At 49.4% G+C, this 15024-nt stretch overlaps 1 protein-coding gene across 5 annotated transcripts in view; it reads right to left on the bottom strand.

Annotated features, from left to right (window-relative positions):
• Dip2b (disco interacting protein 2 homolog B) overlaps positions 1 to 14813 on the bottom strand; it is a 205921-nt gene extending 191108 nt beyond the window's left edge. For 3 of the 5 annotated variants that reach the window (XM_052748954.1, XM_052748955.1, XM_052748959.1), the window contains exon 1: positions 14565 to 14813. In XM_052748954.1, the coding sequence (XP_052604914.1) occupies positions 14565 to 14664 (100 nt within the window). In that variant the 5' untranslated portion in view covers positions 14665 to 14813. The remainder of the gene's footprint in view (positions 1 to 14564) is intronic. The other 2 variants (XM_052748957.1, XM_052748958.1) reach the window with 1 other exon arrangement.
• Between the last annotated feature and the right edge of the window lie 211 nt (positions 14814 to 15024).

Raw genomic sequence — 15024 nt, 5'->3', positions numbered from 1 at the left:
TGCCCCAGGCCCAGAGGTCTGCCTTATCCTCAGACCATCAAGCCCACCACACCGACCTGTGTGACCTCCTGATGCCATGGGCGCTCCACATCCATGCTGACCATACTGATGGGCAGGCTGGCCACAGCGCCGAGGCTGCTCTGGCTGGTCACCCTCCTCAACCCTCGTCCCTCTTGCCTCCACTTTGCTTACTCCCACACCAACTCCATTCCAAGTACTCTTAACTTAGGGTGAGCAGCCTCCTCTAGCCAAGCCACCAGCATTTCTTTGCCTGGTCTCCCCGCCCCCACTACACCCCAGTATCCTCCAGTACTGGTCCCACAGCCTTTGAATCTGCCTTTGTTCTCCATTCGGACAGAAGCCTACACCCATTGTTTCCATCCTGACCATCATTTCCAACCCAGCCTCTTACTCAGCCACAGGACTGACAAATGCACTCCGCTCCCCACCTCATTCTCCCAGTATCTCTACAGCTTCGAATCTGAGCATTTCTCTCCACACAGCACCACACCACCCACCGGAGTGCCACTTCTGTGCCCACCCCGGCACCTCAGGAGTCATCTGTCCCCTCCAGCCCTCCCCAGGCAGGAGAAGACAAGCCTTCCAGCCTGCAGGGCACCTGCTACATCCTGCACTTCCCAGAAACTCATCTGTCGACAAGAGTCTCCCCATGCGCTCCACTTTCTCTCCTGAATGATCACCCTCCTCCCTTCAAGTGCTCTAACCCCCTGTCCATGAATATGCTCACACCTCCACTATGGAAATAAAACCTTCACTCTACCCACTAGCTACTGGGTGTCTGTCTAGCCACAGCACACTGGGCAGCGCTGCCTGTATCTCCTCCTCAATGTCACTGCCTAACACATCAACCATCAATTCCCTCCCAAGTATAAAAGCAGGGAGTGTGGCTCAGTGGTGGAGCACCTGCACAGCATGCACAAGGCCGTGGAGTCAATCCCTAGTACCAAGAAAAAATACTGTTTAACTTTTTTACTGTTTAACGCAGTCTGAGTATAAAGCAGGTGCCTGTTCATCCACCCTCTGGATTTCCTTCCAAAAGTCACTGTCCTAAGGGACTGGAGCAAGGCCTCCTTGCTGTGCATTTTCACAGACAGCCAATCATAAGCTCTCTTAGCAGCACAAAATTAAGGGCTGGAACAGAACAGGTTCTCAGTCAACAGGACAGCTCAGCACGCTGTACAGGCCTGACAACCTAAGTTCAGTCCCTGGAACCCACATTTAAAACACCAAAGCTGGGGTGCTCTCATCTGGGAGAGGGAAGGCAGGGAACCCCACTGAGCCATCATCTCTCCAGTCCAGATGCAAAAGTACTAAAAGATGTTTTTAGATAGAAACATATTACAACTCTCAGTAAAACAAGGATTTAGCTGCACCTTAGTTTCCTGTGAAAGTGAGAAATGGGTCCCCAGCTTTTTGATGCCAAAGTGACCACATGACTTGTTGCCCAAGTTCTCCTCAAAGCACTGACAAAGTCTTTTCTTCTTCTGCAAAATGAGTGCCCAGCTGTGGTGCTGCTTAACTAACAGCTAAACGCTTAACTTGTAGGGTGGTGGAGACAGTTTCCTCCACCGCTATGTACCGATACAAATCATGACCATGCCAAGTTCCAACTGGGACATCTTAGTCACTCTGTCTGAAGGAAATGTCCTTCCATCTCTGAAAAGCAGCAGGCACTTTTCACACCCGCAGCTGCCTTCCCTCACAGAATTCAACAGTGTGTCGAATCTGTAGCTTGCTTTCAGTAAATCACCCGTAGACCCTGTCTTTTCTGATGGACGCTCTCCTTCACAGGGAACATGTTCTAACAAAGGAGAAGAGCCTCAGCCCAGCCCCGCTGTCCTGCCTTGTAGAGATCACCTCTCAGAAGCCTGTCTCCAGTGCCAGTCGATTCAATGAGAGAAAAGAAAAACACACAGCTTGGTTGGGTTCTTTTATTTCAGCCCAAGTCTAAAGGACTGTAACCTCCTTCCTACTCTGTTCCCTTCCAGAAAGATCCTGAGAAATAAGAAGTCTTTAACTTGACTAACAAAACAGAGCATTGTAACCAAATACGTGTGTAACAGTCCCTAATTCTAGATAAAGCCTGACAGACAAATACAGCCATGTCTCTTATGACTCCCTGTGACAACACACATCCTCTTTCTCACTGTTACCTGCACTTCTACATTACTGGAGGAACAGGTTGGCTACAGGTGGGGAGTCGTTTCCTGTTGAATGAATCAGAAACAGATCACAGGAAAGAGTCTGATGAGGACCTGAGCTCACTCAGAACTCAGGTTTCTGATGGTTTTCTCAAGGAGGGACAGTGAGGAGGAGCTGGACTCCCTCCCTTCCCCCAACTTCCTAAGAAGCCAAGGGCCGTCTGCTGCTTGTGGGGCAGAAAGAGCCAGCATGCACACAGGTGTGCTGAGCCCCTCTGGAGCTCACAGCCACACCCGACCTGCAGGTCTGAGACTCTCATCTCACCTACTCTTAGTCACCCTGTCTGGCATGGCCTTCCTCAGCTGCCTTCCGTCCAGGATGTGTCCTTGTACGTGCCTCCTGAGTGCCGCCATTTAAGAAGGGGTGGGTGGTTTCTGGGTTTAGTTGGTTGGTTTGTTGCTGTTTGGGGGTTTTGTCTTCTTTTTTTTTTAATGTCTTCACAAAGTTTTTCCCAAAAATATATACACTCACTTTTTATTCTTTATTTCTGACTGACAAAGTAATCACAAGGCCATCAAGAGAGACCTCTCAACTTCCTTCTCTACCACTCACAACGATCTGCCCTTCCCTGTCCTTCCCTCATCCCCTGATGAGGTCGCTCCAGCCTGGATGATCACTCCAGCCGTGCTTGGGAATCTCCACTTCACTGACTCACAGGACCATGGTCCTCCTCCAAGTCTCCAAGCGCTCCACTCTCTCCTCTTTGGCCATCGGAAGCGGGCCAGTGCCTACCACACCAGCAGGTCTTTCCGTCCTTGTGGTGCTTGGGACAAGGGTCCTCCTCTCGAGTGGGACAGCCAAGGAGTAGACACAACCTACTACTGCAGCTCCTCCCAGCAGGCTGTGACCCCGCCTGCCTCCACTTCCGCTTCTCTCTGCTCTGCACACTTCACCAGGAGGAACCCAACGTGATGCAGCCTCCCCCACACAACACCTGTCCCCAGGGCCACGAGAACTGCCTGTCACTCCAGCAGGAAGACCGCTCTGAGGTTGAGCCGGCTTACACTACCAAGGGAGTGCCAGGCCAGCCAGGGCTGCGCAGTGAGACCCTGTCTCTCAAAAAAGAAGCACGACAAACAAGAAGCTCAGACAACGGCTGGAGACACTGCCGTCTCCTCCGCCTGTAAGCTGGGTGGCATTTTCGGAGTCCCTTCAGTCAGGCTCCCTCAGCAGCTGACTTGGAGGACACCAACCCCACTGCTCTGCCCTTCTCTCACGGGCACCTTCTTTCCCAGGTTCCTTTTCTGCAGGTCCAATGTGGTACTTCCCAGAGCTCGGTTTTCTTCCTCCCCCGCCCGCAAGCTCTCCAAGGACAACCTCCGGCGCACACCCCTTACGGCACACCCCTTACGGAGGGTATACTGAGGAGCACTGAGCGCGCCTGCCGGTCAGAACGGCCAGGCCTTCCTGAAGCATCCACACCCCCAGAGCCTACGACCACTACAGACCTTCAGCTGCATGTCCACACAGTCGGTGAACCTGACTCTGTCTCCCCTCTGCCCACAGCTAGGCCCCTCCCTAAGTCAGGAGCAGGACCAGCAAGGCCAGCTCTCTCTCTAGAAGCCTTGGAGCCTAGCAGTCCACTAGATTCCTCCACCAAATCTCTGATCCGCAGCCCTCCTGCTTCTCCAGAGTCACCAACTGCCTCCTTGTCACCTGTTTCCACCCACCTTCCCGACCCACTGCAGAGGAAGTGGCTTGAGCCACTGCCTGAGTGAGTGAGTGAGTGAGTGGTGACTCTTGTACGCTGTTGCTCTCCGGCCCCAGTCCTCACCAGTGAGGGCCACCGCACACCGTATCCTATGTGAATGGTGCCCTTTGTCACATGACATGGGGACCTAAATCTACCCCTCTCTAGGGAAACACTCATCTGTAACTCTGCATAGTCTTTAAAGTCTTTCCTCAGAAGAAAGGGGTTTGGGGCCAACTGCCACAGCACACACCAAGTGGCCAGCCACTAAAGCAAACTGTATCCATTATAAACCTTAAAGATTCCATTTTATCTTAGATTTTCTGTTTTTTTTCTTCCAACTTGTGCGTGTGTGATGCATGTGTGTAGGTGTACATGTTTGCACGTGTTTGGCACCCATGTGTAGGGTTGCACATGCATGTGGGCACACTTGATGTTGGGAATCATTCTCAATTGGTTGGTTCTTCCACCCTTATTCAACGAGGCAGGGTCTCTCAATCAAACCCAGAGCTCACTGATGCTATGGCTAGTCTCACTAGCCAGCTTGGTCTGGGGATCCCCATGTCTTTGCTTTCTGAGGCTAGACTGGGCTGCCACACCCACCCAGTATTTACCAGGCTCTAGGGTGCAAATGCCAGTCCTCATGTTTGAGGCTAAATTACTGAGTCATCCCCCTAGCCTTGACCTTAGGTTTCCAAGTCTTTATTAAAATAGTAATATATTCCACCAAACTTTAACTAGATCAACATTCCAAATTGTACCATGTACCACAGAACTGAGCATCTGTAGTATATCAACACAGATCCCCAAGAAGAAGTCATGATCACCTGCATCCTGCTGAGACTATACGGTCCACAAGGTAGCCCCGACCCCAGTCATGCCTTCAGCCTTGACCATGTATACAGACAAACTAGATGTACTGAACTCTAGTCACAACATCATCATAATTCTGAGTCACAAATCTAGTCTTCTCTTCCCCTGGCCAACTCCTCCTGAGCCCCAATGACACCATTTCCCATAATACTACAGAGCCACCAATAGCCTTCATCTTAGCATCTTAAAGTGTCTGTGTCTCCTTTTGGCACTTACTATGCAATAAAGATACTACTTGCAACCAACATGGTAGCGCACACCTGTAATCCCAGCATTTGGGAGGCGGAGGCAGGTAGATCCCTCCAAATTCCAGTCCAGCCAGAACTACAAAGCCAGGCCCTATCTCAAAAACAATAAATAAATAGAAATGTGTAAAAATAGGGACTGGAGTGATGGCTCAATGGTTAAAAGCACTGGCTGTTCTTCAAGGGGACCTAATTTCGGCTGGGTATGGTGGCGCACGCCTTTGATCCCAGCACTCGGGAGGCAGAGTCAGGTGGACCTCTGTAAGTTCGAGGCCAGCCTGGTCTACAGATCGAGTTCCAGGAAAGGCGCCAAAACTACACGGAGAAACCCTGTCTCGAAAAACAAAAAAAAAAAAAAAAAAAGATTTTGGTTTATTTCAAAACGATCACAAGAGGATAGAGCAGGGTGGACCAGGAGGAGAAAAGACGAGCAGTGGGTGCTCCGGGGAAGTGACAGACACAAGAGTCAAGGACACAGGGCTCCATCTGAAGCCCCATTTTAAAGTGGGTGAGCTGCTATGGTGAGAACAGTGGTGAACCCCCACCCCACTCCTGTGCTGGAGCTTCATTCCCAGTGTGGCTGTGGGGAGAGGCAGGGCTTTCCACAGGGGACCAGGAGCACTCATGAACAGGAGTAGTGCCCGTCCTTACACAATGCTTTAGGAAAGCCTGTTCACCCCTATCTGAGGACAGAGCTAGAAGGCAGCATCTCTGAAGCAGAGCACAGCCCTCACAAGAATGCAGGAGCTGGCTACCTGGAGCTCCGGCTTCTTGACGTGTAAATGATAAACAATCGTTTTCTATTCTATACCTATCATCCGGCCTACAGAACTCTGTGAAAGAGATGTGTGAACTTGGGTCTGCTTGTTTTCTTTCCCTCCATTTTGATCCAGCCAGGACCCCAGCCCGTGAGATGTGCTACCTACACTGAGAGCAATCTTCCTACTTTCCCCTCAGCTAATCCTCTCCGGAAGAGCCTTTGAAGATACAACCAAAGGTCCATTTCATTAATACACTGATGTTTCTTGATCCAGTCATGTGTGGTAGTTTGAATTTAACTGGCCCCCATAAGCTCACAGGGAGTGGCACTATTAGGAGGTGTGGCTTTGTTGAAGGAAGTATGTCACTGTGGGGGCAGGCTTTGAAGTCTCTTTTGCTTAAGGTTCCCTCAGTGTGACACTCAGTCAACTTCCAGTTGCCTGCAAGCTGTAGGACTCTCAGCTCCTTCTCCAGCACCACGTCTGCCTGCATGCCACCATGTCTCCAACATGATGATAATGGACTAAACCTCTGAAACTGTAAGCCAGACCCCTCAACTAAATATTTTCCTTTATAAGAGTTGCTATGTGGTCATGGTGTCTCTTCACGGCAATAGAAACCCTAACTAAGACACTAGTTGACAATGGAAATCGACCATCCCAGACAGAAAGTCAGCATTATGAAATAATGGCCATCGTTGGAGAGAGGAAGGAGATATAGAAGAGGAGTCAGGACAGGGGAAGCATTGGAGCTACTAAATAAGTGGTGTCTGGGAGAACACCAGTGGTGTGCTCACAGCAGAGGACGTCAGTGCTGGAGAGTAATAGCCGGGGGTTAACTGAGGGCCACCGACAGCTGACGCCCTGGGCATGTGTGAGACTGTCTGTAAGTGTATGTAAGTAAGATGACAAAGAATGACAAGTTACTGAAGACACCTGCATCAGAAGAAAGATGGAGTAAGAAGCCAGGACAGAGCATGAGAACAGCCTGGGAACCAGAAGGATCCATGCTATCAAGTTAAGAAAAGAGAAAACGTCATTGAGATCATGATCCACACAGCCAGGGATGGTATTCACACTTGTAATCCCAGAGTTCAGGAGGTCAAGGCAAAAAGATTACCACAGGCTCAAAGACACCCTGGGCTAGAGACCTGTCTCAAAAAGATTAAAAAATTAAAAACAACAAGCAAAGGGCTGTGTCCAGCGCTACAGAGAAATCCAGAGGCACTCAGTCTGATATGAGACTAACCAGTAGCCATGGCAACAGCTGTTTCAGTGGCTTGATGAGGCAGACACAGTGGACCGAGCAGTGAGCAAAGGCAAAACAGAAAAAGACACAGCTGGTGTCTCCTCTGCTCTAGACACAGGAGAATGCTGACACGTGACAGCAAGCAGTCACTCATGCAGAATCTGGGAAGGGTCTGTTGTGTTTTCTCCCGTCTTCCCAGAAAACACTGGACAACTGTAAATGCTGACAAGAAGAGCCGAGAGTCAAGAAGTTACATGAGGAGCTGAGCCAAAAAGATTAGAAATGAAGAGACAGAAGGGTCCCAGATCCCACAGAGGAGGACCGATGGGCGGGTGACATTGAGAACGCAACAGAGGTGTGCACTTCAGAACAGGAAGGGAGGAAGTAGTTCTTCTTCTGGGCAATGAGGGAAAGGGGAGTAAGGGTGGGAACTGGAGAGACAATCAGGAGTTAAGAGCACTGTGTGCTCTTGCAGAGTATCTGAGTTCAATTCCCAGCACCCACATGCTAACTCCAGTTCCAGGAGATCCAAAGGCCTCTTCTGGCCTCCATGGTACACAACAATAAAATGGGCTACTGATGTGTTCGGAAGCATTAGCACTGACCCCAAGGTAAGCAACATGCAAGCTTATCTGTTCCGTCAGGAAACTTATAATGCAAAGACAATGAATGTCAGACCCTTGGACTCAGCAAAGGCTTCAAATGTAAGCTTTAGCTTCAAAAAAGACCAAAGATCATCCGAGAGGTCAGGCCAGCCAGGCCTGGACTATGGGGCTCAACAAGAGTGGCTGCAGGTCAACTCAAAGGAGAAGCTCCCAGAAAATAACTGGAAGAGGAAGCAAAAGAAGGTGCTCCCTGGGCACGAATGGGGGTCGGGGGGAGCTTAGGCTCAGCCTGCTGAGGGCTGAAGTGCTCACACCAGCCTTCCATGGCTACAGAAGCCTGAGACTCAGAAACCACACTCAAGCCATGTGCCTGGTCCTTCAGGCTCAGGCAGGCATCTCGTGCATACAGCAGATGTCTACAGGAAACAAACCAACAGCTCTTCTGCTCCAGGCGGCCGTCCGTGGAACTAGCGTGTGTGAGACCAGGGATCTAGGCTGTCAGCAGAACAACTGATGGTAGAGTGGAAATGTTTAAAACACATCTTCACAAACTGACTGACTCCACTCATCACTTCACAGGGGACCTCTTCTGTTCAGTAGTACAGGTGTTAGAAAGAGCCCCGTCACTGAGCATCTGTTCACTATGGGCCAAATAAAGGTGAACACGTGTTAAATGCCTTCTGTGCCATATTATACCCAGCTCATAGTAAATTTCCTTACAACTCCAATGAGGGATTCAGTCTTTCAATAGGAGAAACCCAAATAGGGGGCTCAGGCAGTTTGTCCAAGGTCACACGGCTAGCTAAGGGATGGAGCCAGGACTTGGACCAAGATACCTACCAGACACCAACACATACTTCTCAAATGATTATACAATCCCATCTCATGCCAAGATCAAGTCATCAAGAGAGAGACTTGATTTTTTTTTCCATTCAAATCAAACTGAACCAAGCAAAAATTCATTGCAATCCTAAAGCCACACCAAGAAAGAAGCGAGGCAGAAGGTGGGAGAGACTGCTCAGTGTTCAAGGGCACACACACTCTTGTGAGAACACCAGTGTGGTTCCCAGGACCCACATCCCTCACTAACAACCACCTGTAACTCCAGCTACAGGGGATCCAATGGCCTCTTCTGGCCTCCAAGGACACCTGCACTCACGTCATGTGTGAACATACACACACACTCACAATCAAACAACAATAAGCCAGGCATGGTGGCGCACGCCTTTAATCTCAGCACTCAGGAGGCAGAGGCAGGTGGATCTCTGTGAGTTCAAGGACACCTTGGTCCGCATAGCAAATTCCAGACCCTGTCTCAAAAATAATAATAATAATAAATTAATAAAATTAAATTAAAAGACAAAAAATAATTATAAAAAATAAAAATAAGGGGCTGAAGAGATGGGTCAGCAGTTAAGAGTACTGTCTGATCTTAAAGAGGACCTGGGTTCAATTCCCAGCCCCCACATGGCAGCTCACAACAGTCAGTAATTTAAGGGGCTCCATGCCTCTTCCTGTCTCCAAGGGCACTGCACACACATGGTGCACATACATACATGCAGGCAGAAAGAACACTTATGCACATAATACACACACACGCACACACACACACACACACACACACACACACACACACACACACGCACGCGCGTATGTATGTATGTATATATAAAAGAAAGAAAAAAAGGAAGACAGAAGGGGAAAAACACAAGCCGCATGTGGTGGTGCATGCTTATAATCCCAGCACTTGGAAGGATGAAGCAAGAGGATGGAGAATTCCAGGCCAGCCTGAGCTACACAGTAAGACCCTGTTTGGGTTGATTTAAAAGAAAACAGGAGTTGGAGAGATGGCTCAGCAGTTAAGAGCACTGGCTGCTCTTCCAGAGGAGCCGGGTTCAATTCTTAGCACCCACATGGCGGGCAGCTCAACTGTCTGTCCTTCCCACCGTCTGTGGGCACCAGCCACCCAGTGCGGTGCAAACACATACTGCAGACAAAACAGCCACACATATTTTTAAGGAGGAAGAAGAGGAGCCAGACACAGGGGCACAGCATTTAGTCCCAGCACTTGGGAGGAAGAGGCAGTCAGATCCCTGTGAGTTCAAGGCCAGCTTGGCCTACATATTTGAGACACTGTTTCAAAAAAAAAAAAAAAAAAAAAAACCACCAACTTAAAAAGAAAGAAAATATAGATGGCTTCTGTAATTTATATTAAATGGAAAGCAGTTTAATTAGAAAACATATAACTGAAAAAATAGAAACTGGTAGTAAAGAATTACAACAACTACAGGCAAGAAGGGGCATTATTCCACCTTTGGCATGAGCGCAATGGAGAACTGTAGTACTCATGGCACAAACTCTGGGGAAAAGCCTTTTAAATTATTTAAATAAACAATCCAGGTGCAGTGGCGCACGCCTTTAATCCCAGCACTCGGGAGGCAGAGGCAGGAGGATCTCTGTGAGTTGGAGGCCAGCCTGGTTTATACAGTGAGTTCCAGGACAACAAGGACTACATAGAGAGACGCTATCTCAAAAAGAAATCAATCTATGGGGGCCAGGTGTGGTGACTTCTGAGCCTGCCTAGACTCTCTTTCCAAAGAGAGAAAAAATAAATAAACAAATAAGTAAACACTACAGAGCCGGGCGACGGTGATACAGTACAATGACAGAGCGTTCACCTACCATGTGGGAGGCCCTGACTCAATCCCCAACAGTCCAATACAAAAATAATGCGGGCGGTGGGGGCGCACGCCTTTGATCCCAGCACTCGGGAGGCAGAGCCAGGCGGATCTCTGTGAGTTCGAGGCCAGCCTGAGCTACAGAGTAAGTTCCAGGAAAGGCGCAAAAATACAGAGAGAAACCCTGTCTTGAAAAAAAAATAAAACAAAACAATAATAATAATAATACATTTTAAAAACATGAAACTGGGGCTGACCCAGAGGCTCATCACAACAGCACCAGCCAACAAGCCTAACAACCTTAGTTCACCATTCAGGATCTGTAGCTGGGACGGAGAAAACTGATCCCACAGTTCTCCCGACTTCCATTCATGCACCATGACACATATGCGTGCGTGCGTGCGTGCGTGCGTGCAAGCACACACACACTCACATGCAAGCTAATGTGCATACACAGAATGTAATTAATAATTAATGTAATTTAATAAAAGTCTATAGGACTGAGTAAGAGTGGAAATCAGTGGTAGAGTGCTTGCTTAGCATGCAGCAATATAAATAAAAACAACAATCTATATTCTAGATTGAAATTTCTTAGCACCAGCTATTTCAGCTGCCTAGCTGTGGCTCCGGGGTATGTGCGTAGCCTGCAACTCCATGAGTAAGTGACATCTGGAGGGAAGTGACCAGGGTCCCCACTACAGGTAAACAGAAAGACTTTACAAATTTTCTGCCGGCAAAAGTCGACCTGCCCATTTCTGAGATTAAAACACAGTCTGCCCATCACCTCCCCTTCCTTTTCAACTCTCCTACAACTCCTAAGAAGGTGCCCTCTACGTCTCCGCCTTCAAGGTGGACTCAGAGATAGGGACTGAAACATGTAGAGACAGAGAGGATGTGTTGCCGCTCCTGCCCAGAGAAGTGTTCAAACAAGAAAAGGGAGGCTCCCTTCCGGTAAGTGTTATTTTATCTTAAATACCTTTCCAGTCGCCGCCGCCGCCGTCTCTGGGCTGTTCTCAGACACGGAAAGACTTGCTCACCTTCAGCCTGCAGCAGCAGAGCTGGTCTAACACCCTTCTTCCCTCACGACTTGTGTGCCCCAGCCAAATCACAGCCCGAGCTATCAACCCCATAAACCTTGTGTTTACAGCTCTCTGCCGCTTTTCACAACGGAAAAGCTTCCTTTCTTAGAAGGCAGCCCCTGCACACGGTGTATCATGGTCTCGTGTGACGTTTTGTTGACATTTTTAAGAGATGTCCTCTAGCAGGCTTGAAAGCTGGCACAGCATCCTGCTCACCTCTGTATCCTCTGCACAGAGAGGCACAAAATACAGCAGCTGAGCAGCATGCAGACACCATGAATCTGAGAACCAACAAGGCTATTCAGAACTGTGGCATAAACACTGAATGCAGTGTTTCCTGAGAGGGGAAAAAAACTATTGTGCAATCACAACTCAGATATTTAAATCGTTCAGATCCTATAATTATATCACAGCTTGAGATAATGGCACCCGCTAGCTGTGCAGCTTTAAACAAAACACTTAACCTTTCTGAGTCCAAATTTTCCCTTCTGTTAAACCGAAGTGGGGAAGGGGATGAAGTATACCTGCTTCACCCGGTCAAGAAGGTTAGTGGTGCTCAAAGGACGGTGTGTAAGAGCAGCATTACACTCCAGAGGGTCGGACAGATTCAAGCAAACAATTCTAATTGAGCCCCATTACAGCTCGGGGGTGAAGTCCAACAGGGCTCACTGTCAACAGACGACACAGATAGAGATTGAGAGAACACTGAAACTGGGACTGTGTTAAAAATCCTACCGACTCATGTATCAAATTCATGTGTAAATTCAGTGTCTAAATGGTTCTCCGGACAGTTTCAGGCTGTTAGTGCAGAAGTGGTCCACCGGGAGCAGCCTGGAGCAGCTGACCCATCACACAGGCTCTCTGCACTGAGCTCTGCGGCAAACAGCCCAAAGGAGGCACCGACCTGCATCTCAGCAGACCGGCTCATCTATGACCAAAGCCTGCAGCAGGACACACACACAAAGAACATCCTCCACCGTAGTTCGCTCAGATGCTCCCTATCTTTAGGACCAACTTCAGTCTGAACCTAAGGAAAACGGCATGGAAAGACAGAATGCACCAATGTCAACAAGTCGTGACAAACACAGACAGAAGCCTTAAAAAAAAAAAAAAAAAAAGCCAAGTCTTTTTGTCTGAACAGTAATTATAGAGAAAATGTTTTTTAAAAAGGAAAGGTTAGTTCAAAATATGCTGCAGATGTCACAGACACCACCACAGATTTGGGGACCCCTGCTGATGTCACAAACACCACCCACAGATTTGGGGACCCCTTGCTTATTTTAACTTCACTTCAACTCCAAATAGCACCAACCATCTGTGTACTTGAAGCAAGACAGACAGACAGCCAATACGCTGACATTGCAGGTTCAAGGTTTCTCAACTGTTATTTCCTCCTGGAGCGCAGAGAAGTAAAATGCAGCCTAGTGCAGTACAAATCCTTAAGAAACAAATTTAAACTAAGTCATGTGCCAATCAAAACATCCTGCACGGATCCCCTTGACCTTAAGATGTTTAAAGTCTGACATTCCCAGTTTCTAAGACTTTCACACCTTTCTCAGAGAGTGGGGTGAGCTCATCAGTAGTGGATCCTAGAAATAGTTCCTCAGAATAGTTCTTTCTAAAGATGTCTAGAAAACACCCAGAGCTGTAAACAATAATCATTCGGAGCAGATCCACACCAAGAGGAGCACTCAGGACTTCCCTTCCCTGGTGAAAGCAATCAGACCCATTTTTAATCTCCCTCTCATGCCAACATCCAGCCAAACCTCTCTTTCTGGCTAACGAAAGCGACAGCTGATTTGTTATTTTTAAAAAAATAATAACTGTTTTAAAAGACCTGGATGGAATTCATCAGACTTAATGACAACACTTTCACAAAAGGATGATGAGGAAAAAGAAAACCGTAAGGGAAACTTACCATTTAACAAACTACTTCAACTGATTTTTTTTACTTGGTGAATATTTTGACCCAAAGTATCACTGGGCAACCAGCCCAAAGGATTCCTATCTTCCTAAACACTTCCCAAATGATTAATTGAAAAATAATATGTTGGTAATTACGCACAGGTGAAAACAGCACCACCCTATACATTGGGAAAGCCTTAAAGTGTTATTAAAATTAATTATTTCCTTCCATTGCTTAACACTCAAATTCACTCCTGGTTTTTCCACTGTAAGTGATTTTTAAAGGGGAACACCCCGCAATGCCATGATAAGTTAACAAAAGTCAGAACTGAAACTCTCCTGGGAACTTGGTCACATTCTCTCTTTTTTTCCAATCAACAGTTTTTAATGCACTTGAAAAATACTAGTGAAGGCCTTTGGGAAGGGATTCAACAATATGCAACTCTGGAGACATCAGCAAAGTACTGACACCCAGAGCGGAGAAAATGCTGCTTTTGTTCAGAGGCCGCCTGCGATAAAAACAGGAACTTTACAGAGAGCTGATCGCAACAGCACATTCGCCTGATCACATGCCCACAGCCGGCATTGAGCGCCTCATTGTTGTCCAAGGGACTTTTCTAGTAACAGTGCCTAGATTTAGTCCGTGTTTGAAATTATCTAAATAAACCCAACCCTCCCTGTACTAATCCATTGTCAAAATAAAGAGGGTGCTGGCCAGGATTTGCACGTAACCGGTAGCCACCTCTTCAAAGACTCCGAAAGGTGACCAGATGCGGAAACCCAGCCTGAACACAGGTGCCAAGAAAAAGCCCCGCGGCCCCCCACGACAGAGATGGTCTAAAAGCAGCAGCACCGGGGGTGTCTCTCTGGGTTAGCGCCACTGCCTCCAGCCTCCCTCGGACCCTCAATGGCTCCCCCGCTCCTTTCTCACGCCTGTCACTGGCGAGGCACCTCGCATTGTTAGAGGAGCAGGAAGAAATGCAGCTGCGGCGTTCCCCTGGGTCTCCTTCTGAAGGCAGGAGACAGGGTGCAGGCTTGCGGCCCTTCAGGAGAAAGGCAGGGCAGCGGGGCAAGGTGTCAGCCTGAGGGCGCAGCTTTGTCTCCAGCTGACCCGTCCCCAAGTCCTGCGGGGGCCCCCCCCGGGACAACAATGAAAGCGCAGCCACGCTTGGCGGCTGGGGAGCGGCGAGCCCCGCCGGCCCAGCCTCCCCGCAGGCCGCCGCCCGCCCGCCCGCCGGCCCGGCCCGCCGCGCGCCTACCCTCCGACAGCTCCAGCTCCAGCTCCGCCAGCTGCGCCCGCACCTCGGGGGGCAGCGCGGCCACCGCGGCCGGCGACGGCTCCAGGCCTCGCTCCGCCATCGCGGCTCCGCCAGCCACACTCCGGAAGACGAGAGGGGGCCGAAGGAGGGACGGACTGACGCGGGCCCACACCCCGGCTACAGGATCCGGCTCCAGCCGCCGAGAGCCGCCGGCGCTGCCGCTGCCGCCGCCGCCGCCGCCGCCATGAGCTAGGGTCACGTGAGCGCGCGGCCCCGCCCCCGGCCCCGAGGACGGCCCCGCCCCGGAGGAGCAGGACGGGCGTGGCTAGGGCGCCCTCTGCCGCGGAGCTCCGGGAGCGCAGGCTGGAGTCGCCTCCTCGGCTCTCCCAGGGCAGTCCACCGGAGATGTGGCACCTGCCTGCCGGGGACACACAGCGCTTATCTTCCACAGACTCTCAAG

The sequence above is a fragment of the Peromyscus californicus genome, unplaced genomic scaffold (assembly GCF_007827085.1).
Source record: "Peromyscus californicus insignis strain IS unplaced genomic scaffold, ASM782708v3 Scaffold_20__1_contigs__length_68692818, whole genome shotgun sequence".
NCBI lineage: Eukaryota > Metazoa > Chordata > Mammalia > Rodentia > Cricetidae > Peromyscus > Peromyscus californicus.
The sequence above is the reverse complement of the archived record's forward strand: the minus strand, read 5'-3'. Positions and strand labels throughout refer to the sequence as shown.